Source organism: Miniopterus natalensis, chromosome 21 (assembly GCF_054644295.1).
Source record: "Miniopterus natalensis isolate mMinNat1 chromosome 21, mMinNat1.hap1, whole genome shotgun sequence".
NCBI classification, from domain to species: Eukaryota; Metazoa; Chordata; class Mammalia; order Chiroptera; family Miniopteridae; genus Miniopterus; species Miniopterus natalensis.
The window spans coordinates 19,144,981-19,159,199 of record NC_142101.1 but is presented as its reverse complement, the minus strand read 5'-3'; the positions used below and the strand labels follow the sequence as shown (position 1 = coordinate 19,159,199).

The 14,219-nt window shown below is 50.4% G+C and overlaps 1 protein-coding gene across 1 annotated transcript in view; it reads right to left on the bottom strand.

Moving 5' to 3' along the window:
• Positions 1–8,179: 8,179 nt before the first annotated feature.
• NR5A2 (nuclear receptor subfamily 5 group A member 2) overlaps positions 8,180–14,219 on the bottom strand; it is a 64,999-nt gene continuing 58,959 nt past the window's right edge. Inside the window, exon 8 of the mRNA XM_087828850.1 lies at positions 8,180–8,427. Coding sequence (XP_087684976.1) covers positions 8,180–8,427 — 248 coding nt within the window. The remainder of the gene's footprint in view (positions 8,428–14,219) is intronic.

Sequence of the window (14,219 nt, the reverse complement as noted above, 5' to 3'; positions counted from 1 at the left end):
TCAAAGTCTCACTCAAGAGGGCGGCTTGAACTGCAGTGAAGGGGATCAACCATATCACATGCCCGGGGGTCCGCTGCAGACCCGTGCCAGGGCCAGGTTTTCACATGGGGGTTCCACCTGGCACCACTGGAGGGATCAGAATGGAAGAGGGAACATTGAGAAGCACGTGGACGGCCCTCGAGTTACGGCAGGTCCTGACTGGACGGGCGCTGGGTTGACACGGGAACGAATCACGCCGATATTTGCTGAGCACCTTCCCTGGGCTGAGTGTTGGGGACTCGGTGGTGACCCAGATTGGAAACCATCTCTGTGCTCTTGGGGTGTGACGTGTAAATTACCTCCCACCTCCGCACACGAAGGACCAGGAGGTGCGTGACGCTGAGCGGGACACGGTGCCGCAGGCAGGGCCCGGGCAGGGTTTTATTTCCTCTGACCACCTCGGCCGTCCTGCCGAGCACAGAGGTGGGCTTTTGAGGAAAGTGACACGAGGGAATGAACGCAGGTGGCCCGATTCCAAACCGCCTGCCCGGTGGGGGACGGCTCAGGCTGCTGTGCGGGGTGGAGAGGAATGCAGAGCAGCCCCGAGAGCAGCACCCCGAGGAGGGGAAGGCGGTGATGGAAGAGAAGACGGGTGGAGAGCGGAGGAAAGGCTCGCCTGGAGTGAGGGAGCATCTGCCGCGGCGTGAAAACAGGGTCAGCCCTGGCCGGTGTCGCAGTGGTTAGAGCGTTGGCCACTCACTGAAGGGTCTCGGGTTTGATTCTGGGTCAAGGGCACGTATCTTGGGAGGTCCTGACTTCTGAGTAGGCTGAGGGAAGCCGAGTGGGTTCAGGGAAACTCCTGTCTTAGGGACCTTTTCTCCAAGTACATTCAGGAGAAACTGTTTCAGTCAGTTGAATTGTACCTTTGGTTTCAGCTCAGTGCAACTTGGAACGAGCTTATTAAATACCAATAGAAATGCCCTTGCTTTCAGAAGTTAACTTTTTGTGAAAATAATGGCAAATTGGGGTCTTTTAAATGCATATTTGAAAGCACAGATGTCTAAGGAAGAGCTGAGGCTAAGGGTGGATGACGCAGGGAGTGGGGGTGCGGGGGGGAGGGGGTGCTGCACCCCCCCCTTGGGTTCTTCTCCTGGATAAAGCGGCAAAGACCGCAGGGCTGCCCTGGGACTGAGGTAACAAAGAGTGTGTCCACCGAGGAAACGCACGGGGCTTTGGCCATGGGTCGGAGGGAGAGGGAGGCACAGAGGCTTCCAGACTTGGGCTCGTTCAGCCAGATGGATGCGCCATTCACTGAGCCCGGGAACCCTTGGGGAGAACTGAGTGTGGACAGGGGGCCTTGTCTATTGGATTTGGGCGGCCCGAGTGTGAGATGGTCAGGAGGCAACACTCAAGAAGGGAGCACGTGGGCCTTTGAGGTTGGGACCAGGACGGGGAGAACATTTGAGCCTAGGGAGGGAATCGGAGACGCAGTTGTGGCCGCTTGTGATCTAGGGGGTGACTGAGGAGTCAGTGGCTCCCCTTTACTGTGCAACTATTCGTGCTCTCGAGCTCATAGAAACTGATTGTTCTTGAAAAAGGTGCACATTTCACACCCCGAATCAGCCAAGAGCCCGGCTTTCGGTGGTTTTAGAGTTCACGCCCCGACCTCCCCACCCCCACGGCCTGGAACGGAATGAGCTCTGCCGAATCCGGGCCTGATTCTCCAAAACCCCCGTCACCTTCGGGCCCCCCTGCCGCCCACCTCTGCTCACCTTCCTCCCGCCCCGCAGGCACTCGAGCGGCAGTCACCCCGAACAGTTCGCAATTATGAAGGATTTATGAGCCATCAGGGCTGTCTGTGCCCCTGCGCGTCTCCGTCGGGACTGTCTCTCCCTCCGTGACCTCTCTCTCATGTGTATTTTAAGATGAAACTCACGAGCCACCCACCAGGTCCCACCCCACCCTTCCCCTGGGCCCCCAAAGAGCCCGTATCTGCAATAGCATCAAATGTAGATAATTTTTTCTTTTCAATATAAATGATTTCTAAAATAGGCAGACTAGAGTTTTAAAAACATTTTTTTTTTTTTTTTTTACAAATTAGCTTAGAATTGTATACTATTTCAGGAATAGGGTTAAAAATCTGCATGGCGGAATTATTGGAGAAGAAATGAAATTGCATTTCTTTCTGTTATCCACACGGCCTTGCTTTCCAAACCTGAAGGCGAGTGGAATCACCTGGAGATCTTGTTAAACTGCAGGATCCGTCAGCAGGTCTGGGACGCGGCCAACGCTCCGCATTTCTAACCACTCGCAGGTGAGGCTGCCGGTCCGCAGAGCACGCGCCCCAAGGAGCAGGGACCTGTAGCCTAAGAAACAAGGCTAAGAAGGCGTCCTTTCTAGAACAAGTTTAGTAAATAGACAGGAACCATTTATTCGAGAAATATTTATCGCACGTCTGTGAAGGATCACGAAGCGTATTGAATGTTGGGGTTCGGGGGTGGCAGCCAGCGCCAGGTGGGAGGAATCTCCGGGTCGGATGAGGCAGAAGCCACGTAAACAGTTACAGCAGCCACAGGTACGGGGATAGGCTGGCTCTCCGGGGGCCAAGTACTGGTTAGTTTTGGGGGGGAGGTGATGACGCCGTAGGATGTGAGGACAGGCGGTGGGGAGAGGTGCCCTCCCCTCCCTCCATCTCTGGGAACCCCACGGTTTCTCCAGAATGCCCCCAGATACACACCTGCTGCGTGTGCCCCGCACCCCAGGATTGCAAAGCCACGGTCACGCCCTTCCCCGACCTCCACACCCCTAACCCAGAAACCACCGAAGTCAAGACCCTGAGCAGGCACCGGCCGGATGACTCAAGGCATTTTCCATGCCTGACCCCTCGGAGAAAAACCCTGGTGGGCAGCGGTGTGTGTGTGTGTGGATCTCAGGCCTTTACTCTGCTTATTGGCGACCAAAGAAGCAGAAAGAGATGATTAACCACAAGCATTTTACTAACCGATTGCACAATTGGCAGGCTTTCAGTTTTCCTGTCCCGTCCCCCCCCCCCCCCCCCGATGATAGCGAATTGTGCTCGAACGTGTAGAAACACGTGTGGCTGCCGTGCTCCGGGTCCCCCCTCGGATCCTCGGGTCTGCGGGAGGCTTTGTTGAACGTCCGATTATATTTGGGAAAGTTTCCTGCTGCGCCGGAAAAACAGGAAGTTGGCATCTCCGCGGATCGTAAATCAAAGCTGGATGGAAAGCCCCTGATTTTGACTCTCCTGGTGCCATCTGAGCGGCCGCTGAGCCCGTGAAATAAACGCAGGAAGTTCTGAGGATGCTCCAGGGAGCTGAACAAACTATACAAACGTATAAAATCACTTCGTATCCACCCCCCAACATCGGTGCCTTATTTGGCCACAGTTTTCCACAGAATGAGGTGCTACAGTGGCATTTTAATATTGGGGGGGAGCACACTTCTGATTGTCACCTGGCTGATCCTACATTACAGATTGTTTCTTTTTTCCCCGTGTAACACTTTTTTTTTTTTTTTTTTTTAATCCACATTTTGAGCTCATACCCCGGGCTTGTCTGCTGGTCTCTATCTGAGCGTCTCCCCCTCCATGGTCCTCTGTTGTTTAGCCTGATGCCTTTGGAAGCCGCACCCGCATTTAAAAACCGCCCCCTCCAAAAAAGTCTCTCCGGACACCGACGTTTCAGACGCCCACCTGGCTGGAAGAGGCGCCTGAGTTTCAGTGTTGAAAACAAACCGGGTTCCGGTTAGAGTTCCATGGACTTCGAAAAGGAACAAAACAAAGAAAATACAGCATCCAGACCAGCGCCCTCAGGAGTGGCCCCGGGGGCGGGAGCCTGGGGGGGCCTCGCTGAAGGCCGGGGAGCCTGGCCCTGTGGCGTCGCTGGGCTGGGCTGCATCCCGGGAGGTGGGCTGCAGGACAGGGGGACAGGGGGACGGGGCCTGGCTGCTGGCCAGGTGAGGCCGGTGCTGTGCTCTGGCCAGTTGAAGGGTTAAATATAAACCAGGTGTCAACACGTCTCCTTGGACAGACGAGTCTGCCTCCCCTTGGCTTCCCCTGCCTGATGTGGCCCGAGGACGCCTTAGATCTAGTGTCCCAGGGAGCCTGGCCCAGGACCCGCAGGGCCCAGAGCTCTGCCCCGCGCTGGCCGCAGCTCAGGAGCGGCACGTGGAAGGCCCGGGACCCTTGGGTCTACGGGGTTCTCAGCCTGTCTACACACATCCACCATCGCAGCCCTATCTCAGTCCCCAAGTTATTGACCCTCTAAACACAAAACCAATGCCTTTGAGAACAAGGAATCCCAAGGGTATTTATTCTGAGTGACTTGACTACACACCTCCTGTCCGGGGCTCAGGGAAATGGCCTTTATTATTCCAGGGAAACGTCAAGACCACTGAGTGTCCCGGACGGTGACCTGTGTTAGGCCGAGCACCCTCTCCCCCGGCTTCTCATAAAAACACACATCAGAGGTGGCTTCAGAGAGAACGTCAAACTCAGTTAGAGGGACGGACCCTGTCAGAGTCACTGGGAGCATCAGATGTAACAATCACTTGCCGTCGGCTGAGCCGGTGTTTTCTCCGGCTGCCTAGTGCCGACGGGTTTAGTGACCTCAGGTGTGTGGTTCTACCTGACCGCGGTCAGGCCCCAGCCCTTGCCACAGTGACCCCTGCTGGAGGCGGGTGGGACTTTGAGAAACACCCTCTTGACTATATAAAAAAATAAATAAATGTATATGACCACTTACGAAATCATTTTAAAAGATTATGTTCTAGCCTGGCTGGTGTTGCTCAGTGGTTGAGCATGGACCCAGGCACCAAGAGGTCCCTGGTTCGATTCCCGGTCAGGGCACATGCCCAGGTTGCAGGCTCGATCCCCAGCAGCGGGCGTGCAGGAGGCAGCCGATCGATGTTTCTCTCCCTTCCACTCTCTCTAAAAATCAATAAAAAAATTATTTTTTAAAAAGAACTGAAGTTATTAGGGCACAGTAAGCTCTACACAAAAATTAGATTTGGCAAGATTCTTCTGCCCATCAGTTATAAGTGGCATGTTTCCTTTTGTGTGTCCTCGCCGAGTTTAACGCTTCAAGTATCGACCAAGGACGACGGATCACCCCACAAAATACCCAGAGAGGAAAAGCATCTATTTGCATGGACTCTTTTTGACTCCACTTTTACTCAAGAGCTTCAGTGTCCAGTAGAATGAGAGCATAAAGACTTTTTTAAATGACCAGGCTGGGTATATCAATATTTATTGAAATACTGAAAAAAAAAAAATTCCATGTTGTTGAGATATCCTGGCAAGTACGGACACAGCAACGTGTATTTCACTGATACAGTCAGAAAACGGGAACAGGTAACCGACTTCACACTCTACACATCGCGCGGACGCGGGTCCGAGGAGGCTGGAGGTCAGGGACACAGATACGCAGACTGTACAGGTCGGCCGTTAACACGCACACAGACCAACAGTGACCAAGAGGCTGAGCCAAAACCCCGCCTAGGGGGCCTGCTTTTCCCGACACGTCCCGTCATCACGAGGCCCTTGCTAAGGAGACGTCTGGGTACACAGGTGGACTGGACACATCTTACCTGCTGGCTTCGGATGGGACACTCTGGGTTGCTCACGGTGTAATTTACTGGGCTAACGACTTACCAATATTTGACATTTCTTAGGTTTTGTATGCATTGGGGACTACTGTATATTTAAACTAAGAAGATGTGGTACTTTTTTTTTTTTTTTTTTTTTGCAGTTTCAATAGCTCCCAAATAACTCACCCGGCCCCCAATCTCCGAATTGCCCCCATTGGTGTCCCAGGTGTATGATGGGACCATCTCATTCACTGTCGACAGCCTGTGTCTTGCAGCCGACTTGTTCTGGACGGGAGAGCGTGCTCTGGGTACGGGCTCGGACCAGCTCGCTTCCATTGCCCTTTGAGCCACGAAGAGAACAGAGGTGCCCCAGACCCCACATGAGGAGCTGTGGACACTCGGCTTGGCCAATGTGCACCCTCTGCGTGGAAGCGTATTCGAGGTGATTAATAAAAATAATAAAACAACCCTCTTTGGACGCACGGACGTGGTAACTAATATCTTTGGTATACACTTTACACTTGGAAAGCAAAACCAGGTAGGACGCCACCCTTGTTCAGTCACTTGAAAACAGGGAGCCACATGTCACATAATTTACAATAGAAACGTTAAATAAACTACAGAAATAATTATGAAGATTTACAGACATTTAATCAAGTGAATGATTTTAATTCATTAAGACCCTTCTCCGTCCCTGAACTCATGTTCCACTAACTCGAAGACATGCTACAAGTAAACACATATGTTTGGTTTCTTTAGTCTTGGCTATATCTTATACAGAGGTGAAACCACGGAACAATAAATTAGCATCATAATCGTCTACAGTCGAAACTATGATATACAATATAAATAAACTATTCCAAAGCCAGAAACATTTATGAAAAAAAAAAAATTAAGGGACTAGGAGATACTTTCATTTTATTATTATTTTTTTTTTACAGTTTCTACAAGTGATTGTGCCGCCAATAATCTCAAAAAAATTTAAAAGTCTAAATGAGATTCCTGGTTCTGATTTTAGTGTCTCACGACATACAATAATTAAGTACAGTTAAAAATAATTACCGATCAGAAAAATAACATTACGGAAATTACTGCTTCAGCTGCTTTGTCCTATCACGGTTCCCTTCCCCGCCCCCCAAACAGGACCTAAGGAATGTAAACACTATATTTTATTTGACTTTAAAGTGTTAATACTTTATTTTAAATGTCGATTCACATCTGCACAGCTACCTTTCGGGATTGTGAAGTAAGGCAAGACTTCCTGCGGCATTCGTTGCATGTTAATAACACTGATAGCGACGTCTGGAGGGTTCCCGGGGCAGTTCTCTGCCCTCCCGTATTTGTTCTACAGACTTTGGTCTATGGGTGGGAAAGGCCAGTGTCACCACTCTTTCCCTTTCCCTTCTGGGGAAGATCTAAATCATTGTAATATCTTTCCAGCCACATGTAAAAAAATAATAATAATCGTTTCCGTTCTGTGTTAGGGGATGTTCGATATCGAGTCGATCAATTTATAGCTCCCCAGGCTTCATTTTGTCTCAGACTCCTTACAACTGTGACTACGAGACATCCCAGCAGAACAGGCCGTGAGTTTTATTTTTCAATGTACTACAAACTCAGGTGCTTACACAGACTGATGGATCCTAACAAGCCTTTGGGCCAGAATTTTTTTTTTTTTTTAAATGAATTTCAACCATGCGGAAGCCACATCGCAGTAACAGTAGCAGAAATGAGGTCTCGCCGACCTCAGCCGCGGCCTGTGAGCTTTGAAAGTTTGTAGCCACTTTCCTTAGTGTTCATTAGAGCTCGTATCAGGTCAGAAGAGGGATACTGCCTGGTTTTTTTTTTTGCTTTTTTTTGTTTTTTTTTTAACATTATGAACACATGACAAAACAAACCAGGACGTATTTTAAAATGGCAAGCTAACGTGTTAACAGACTGTTCTTAGAAGCTGTGCGCGGGTCTCGGACACAGACTTTCAAAATCAGGCGGCTCAGGATAGGGCGGAGCTTCCAGTGGGTGCGGCTGAGTCCTCGGGGTAGGTTCCCCGACAGGTCTCGGGGCGCGGAAGGTGCTGGGTCCCCGAAGGGAAGGGAGGGGGCGAGTCCAGGTGTAGCTGACGGGTTCCGGAGGCTTGTTCCAGGTCCGCTTCCCCGAGGAGGAATGCTGCAAGCTCGGATCCCCCGCGGCGGCGGCCTAATTAACGACACAGATCAGTCCTTCAATTTCTTCATAGCGGAGATCGGTTTAAATATACAAGAATCGCTCAGTCCGTTTTTCACTCTGACGTGGGGTCGGCGTCCGTCGGGGAGCTCGACCCACCCCGTGACAGCGTCTCTCTCGCGTGGACGGACCGCTCTGGGGACTCGGAGCTTTGGATTCACAGTTGACAATACAAATACCCTGATACATCATTTATTTGCTATTAAGTATCCGATTATTATGTCTTTTTTTTTTTTTTTTTTAAATGCAATGCCTTTAAACCAAGTGTTGCATCAGTGTCGCTTGGAGCAGTCCAGAGTTGTCGTTTTTCCTTCCTTCCTTCCTTCCTCCCCCCGCCGGTCGCCGTCGGTCGGAAGGCGGCTCGGCCGGCTCAGGCGCGCTTGGCGTGCAGCATCTCGATGAGGAGGTTGTTGTAGGGCACGTCCCCGTTGAGGTGCTTGTAGTAGAGGTATTCCTCGGCCTGCATGCTGATGGCCCGGATCTCCGGGAGCCGCAGCAGCAGCTGCCCAAACTTCTCCGCCTGCTGCGGGTAGTTACACATGGTGTAGTCCAGCAGGGCCGCGTGGACTTGCTCCTGGACCCCTTCCACCAGCTGGAAGTTCTCGAGGTTTTTCACATCTGGATAGAAAGAGAAAGGAGAAAAAAAAAAACACACACGCTTTCAATGGCGTTTCATTTCTGCTGTGTTTTTTAAATCTTTCCCCGAGGAGTGGGGAATATGTTTTTCCATTGATTTTAGAGAGAGTGGAAGGCAGGGGGAGAGGGAGGGAGGGAGAGAGAAAAAGATCGATGTGGGAGAGACACATGATTTTGGTGGCCTCTGGAACATGCCCCTACCAGGGCTGTAGGGGATGGAACCTGCCACCCAGGTGTGTGCCCTTGATGGGGATTCGAACCCATGACCCTTCTGTGTGTGTGGGCTGGCGCTCTAACCACCGACCCACGCCGGCTGGGGCTCAGCGGCGTCTCATTTGTGTTTACTACAGGCAGGGGCTTAATGCGTGGAGGAGGTCCCTCCTCACAGACAGCCCACTGCCTACGCTGCCGAGTGTCCGTGAGCCCCACTTGCCCGGCTTCCCGGGAAAGTGTTCCAAGAAGGGCCCCGGAAGAACGTCCGGTCGAAATCCGCCTACACCGCACATCAATTAGACACCAGCGGGTTTCGAGCAAGGTCAACTCTTCTCATATCTTACGACGGGGAGAGGTCGAGGGTTCCAAGAGAAGAGAGATCATTATATCGCCGGCAAATGAGTCCCCGGAGGGAGACCGATCCGAACCCAGTGTATTGCACAATTCATGTAATTTCGTATTAATTTTTCTGACCCAAGGTGAAATCTGTGTCCAGGGTCTGATGCAGTTAATTCTAATAAGAAGTGACAGGGTTCCTGTTTCTGTTTGACACTTTCTAAATGGCTGTGAAGGCCTCTGACTCGCCGAGCCCATGCTAATAGGCCATCTGGTACACTCCAGTGACTGCCCGCCGAGCGCGCGCTGCTGGGGACGCTCGGAACACAGAGCCCGGTGACTAATGATCTTGATCAAATGAGAGCCTGTCCTGTGGGCAGAAGAGTCGCCAGGACGGCCGGCGCCCTTTCACCCGAACGCGGTGTCTGGAATCTGGGACTTTGCTCTGCTTTCCGCCCTGGGTCACTCAGATAGAGATGAGGACACTGGCCGCCCACTCGGCCTCGCTCCTGGGGACCATCTCGTTGTTTTAAGGCATCTGCTGCCCGAGTGGTCCTTATAAATATGGAGTGACCGGGAGACAGAGTCAAGAAAAAGACTGACACACACACTGACAGTGAGCTTGGAAAATGGATACATTGTAATTTCTCTTCTGAATTTTATACAATGTATCTATAGAAGCCTCTGGGAAAGAGTGTGTGTGTGTGTGTGTTTGCACACATCCTGCTAAGGAAGGAAACCATGGCAGCCACCCCCCGCCCCGCTTCATTTTCTATTTTGACAAAAATCGGAACGATTCTGAAGAAAACCACGGAATACGGTGACTCAAAGGTTGAATGTACCAAACTCAGTTCGCCGTTGCCATAGTAACTCCTGCCCAACAGTTCAGGCTACGAAACAGCGGTTCTCAGGTGCGCGTCCAGCCTGGGATCTCCGGACGCTTTTAGAGTGAGGCCGCCGAGCGCTTGCTGACGGGACGCGCCCACGGTGATTTCCGTGCTTACATCTGAGCCACAAGTCCGCGCTCACCACGCTTCCCCCTGCCCACCCCCAAATCTCTGCCCCAAATGGAAGGCAACGAGGAGCTGGTGTTGAAATAGATACTGTGAGCCTTGGATACCACTTTTATTTCAAGGTGAGATGGGAGAATCAAAAATAGTTGGTAGCTTATGAGTGAAAGGACGCAAAGGCCACACTGTCAGGAACTCTGGCCTTTACACGGCAGCCAGGTCGTGTCTACCTGGCCTGTTACCACTCGTCCCACCTCCCATGTATCTTACTGAAGATACTTAAGCATTACTATACATTATTTAAAAATACTTACAAGTACTCGTTACACTTGGTTCAGTGCAACAAAATGGAAACAACTGGAAACACCTGGATGCGCCGGACCTGGGCCCTTGACAGAAGAACCTGCCTTCACCTTAGCTTTGCCCTCCGCCCCGCCCGCCACCCTTCCACGGGCTCAGCGGGTGACCCACACAGGTCCTTCGTCTGCACCACAGCCGGGACCCACGTCCCCCCAGTGTTTCGGCGGTGTCTCATGCTGGATCTCAAAGTCACCTGTGTTTGGCACGGGCCATGTGCTCCTTCGAAATGTACACGAGCCTTGTTTTATAACACGACTTAAACACAGGCTAATGAACCCCATCATTACCCATTCCCGGTTGAAGATGGTAAACAAGACAGACGTTTGCTCAAGCCCTTTCTCGATAGCCTTTAAATTTTGATGACTGGCCAAGCACTTGCTGTTGCTCCTCTAAGTACCCGTCTCTCATCTATTCTATTTTATTCACTCGGGGACTAATTACCAACTTTTCATATGAAGCCGCATTATGAGCAGCTCGCAGTGGGATGCTCAGATGTTTTCCATCCTTATTGGAGAGTAAACCCTTAGGTCTTCTTGAATATATTACATCCCCAGCTTTGCAGGCGGCGTGCGCTGTCAGAAGATGAAGACGCTGGTTTCTGCCGCCCTGGTACCTGCCACGTGGCACAGCCCTCGAACCCTCCCGTTCAGCACACTTTTCTGTGGCGGGTCCTTTGCTGAGCATGGGGGCCGGGGGGCTGGGAGGCCCCCGTGGAGTGTGCTGTCTTCTGCTGAGAAGACGATTAGCTTTGTTAATTTTCCACACGTGCGATAAAAAAAACAACTCATCTTGCCCTTTAAAAGATCTGAAAGTGGGGAACACGTCTCCTTGAGGTTCTGGGAGGGATGGCCATCCGTGAATTGGTACAGTTTGTCCTCAGGAAAGCCTTTGCTTTGATAAGCCGGACAAGGAGAGAGGAAATGAAGTTTCTGTAAGAAATTCATTTTTGAAATTATTTTTAAAGGGCTGCATTGCAATAATTTGCAAAAATGGTTTCTTAAGAACATTTGGAGATCAACATGCCAGTTCTCATTCGCTTACTGGAAGGCAAGGACTGTTCAGGGGTTGGGGACAGATAGGGACGCGGAGTGTTTTTAGTGCCTACGTCTGAGGCTGGCAATTTCCAGCAAAACTTCAGACTCTGGACTTTAAATCTATCACCGTTGAGTCCTTTAAAAATATGTATGTGTGGTGTGTCTGCTTATTAACCTGAGAGCTCTTTTTAGCAACTAGAACATACAATTCAGCGCTCTCGTATGCAAATTACTGATAAGAAAACACAACCCCAGGCAAGAGCTGTGTGTAAAAATGTGTGCATATAGCACATGGGTTATTTATGAACATAGGAATAATGAAACATAGTAATGCCTGCAGTCAGGTGTAAGTTTGTTCTTTCTATGTACATAAATAACACATATGCTACATGCACACATTTTCCACACAGCTCCTGCCAGAGCTACATTTTCATACCTTCATGTGTATACAATGTATCAATTCACTCGTGGACTCATTCATTCATCCTGACAGTCCTGGGCCAGGGTCCCGGCGGGCTGGCCATGGGGGTCAGTCCTTATCACAGAGACTGTCTGTCCCCCAGAATGTGAGTGTCCGCTCCCTACAAAGCGGCCCCTCCTTGGAGGAAAGCTTGTCCCTGGCTCCCACGGTCGCACCCTCATGTAGGTTTTGAGTCCTACGTTAGCATCGATCGCCATTCAAACACTTTCGTGTTTCTTCGCAAAGTTCTCTTGTTCTCCGGAATCAGCTATGAGGGTCAGTTCTTGCAGGCGGTGAGTCGGGACTATGAATAAACCAGCGTTACCATATGAAAGAGAATTAAACAGGCGTGTCCAAGTGGGGATACATTAAGCCAAATTTCAGCTCCAGTTGTTGAGTTTTAAGCCCGCGCTAGAGGTCTGGTTTGCCTCGGGATAAATCCAGCTTCCCAGCTAATCGAAAGGGGAAAACCGCCTCAGGTGTGATAAAATTTACAAGAGAGGCTGCGGAACAGCTCTTGTTAAAAATATTAGCTTAAAGGCATTCTTATCGTCTTTGGGATGAAGACTGTATTTGCATTTAATTATTTGATTTCAAACTTTTATGAGCTGGGATCAAATATTAGCTCAGCCAATTAAAATAGGACTCGGCGTGCGTGTGGCTGAGAGCCTGGGATTGCGAGTTACTCGATAGTGTCTGCAACTTTCTGGCTGACTTTCTAAGAGATGCTTTCTAAGGGATCAAAAGAGGGAGCATTTGAGAATATAAATGTGCGTTTAGTGGACAAGGTATCACATTCGGACAGTTGACGTGAGACATGTTTCCACGGTGCGGCGTTGGTCCAGGCGATGAACACCGCTGGGCATTTGCACCCACGCGATCAATACTGCTTCATAATTCAGCATTTGAAAGAAATCCCATTCTTTTAAAGGGCTCATGGTTGTCCAGGGGCCACAGCGCAGTTGCAGCGCCCGGAGCAGCTTCCTGTGTGGCTTTGTGCCCCATGGACGGCTGGCTCCAGCCGGCTTAGGCCTTAGAGGTGGCGAGGGATCTGGGCTCCTGCAGAAGGGGGACAGGGAGGAGCAGGGAGGAGGGTCCCCCAGGGAGAGAAGTTTGTGTGCAGCCTCAGAGCAGAACACGCTTCAGAAATCTCCTCAACGTGGAATTGCTGAGGAAAGGCCTCCAACAATCTCTGTGACATCACCGGTTTGTTTGAGAGCCTGTATCCCGCACACCTCGATGCCACAGGGGGCCGGGCAGGAAACCTTGTAAAATCTTTTGTTGGACTCAGTCCTCTGGCTCCAGGGCCAGGACATGGCAGGACTACCCGGTGCCAGGAAGACACAGGTGTCGTCTTCACTGGTCCTCCCCCTCCCAGTTCCCTGGGTCATGTGGCCCTCGGGGCCATCTCTGCAATGAGTTGGCTGCAGTCCCTCCGGTGGACGTGTCTTTAGATGTGAATGAGCCATGAATGTCCTGATCTCAGTTCTCGCCTCATTCGCTCGTTTCGACACGAACATGATGTACTTCTCATTTGAAAGAACAAGTATTGATCATTTTAAAAGAATGAAACACGTGATGTTCACATCGATACAAGGATGCGTAACAGGGCAGGGAATTTGGCCTCCCTGGCAGCAAGGAGTATAGGACCCGGAAACCACCACAGTGTCCCACAGCGTTTGCCAATGAGGACTCAGCAGGGTGAACTCCGCTCCAACACAGGCACTCTACTTGGGTTTCAGTTTTTGTAGGAAGTTGAAAGAATGCCGGGCGGTTTCCGGCTCTGAGCATCTAACGCCTGAGAAATAAATTCCAGCTAAAACCAGCAGCAGAGGCAGAAATGTGGGGTATTAAGGGGGTCGTTAATGGTTCGTCTATTTTAAAATTTTAAATGTGGAAGACCTTTCATAAGCTGTTTTCTGAAATGTAGGCTTATTGTATGTATTACAATTTCTGGGGGTGAAACCTGTATCAAAGCCCTTTCCTCTGTTTATCTAACTTCTCCCAGCACCTCTGGCAGGTCTAGTCTTATCTTTCCTGAGAGAGACACACAATGAATTAATGAGAGAACTGGGAGGAAGAGTAGGTATTTATATTTTACATCTGATGCTCCCAAGCTCTTTTAATTGTACCTCATGGCGCTGACTTTAGAGAAAGAGTTGGGTCGGGGTCATCAAAATAGCGTTTAACTACATGTAAATTCAGCCCAGTCGACTTGCTCTGAATTAGCGAGGTTTATTGTCCATTGCATGTTCTGTTTCTACTCATATTAAAAAGTAGCATCACAGTCAGTAAAATTCTTGCAACTTGTTGCCACATAAGGGCTGTTATTTATATACGTCTGGGTATTTCTTCAGTTTG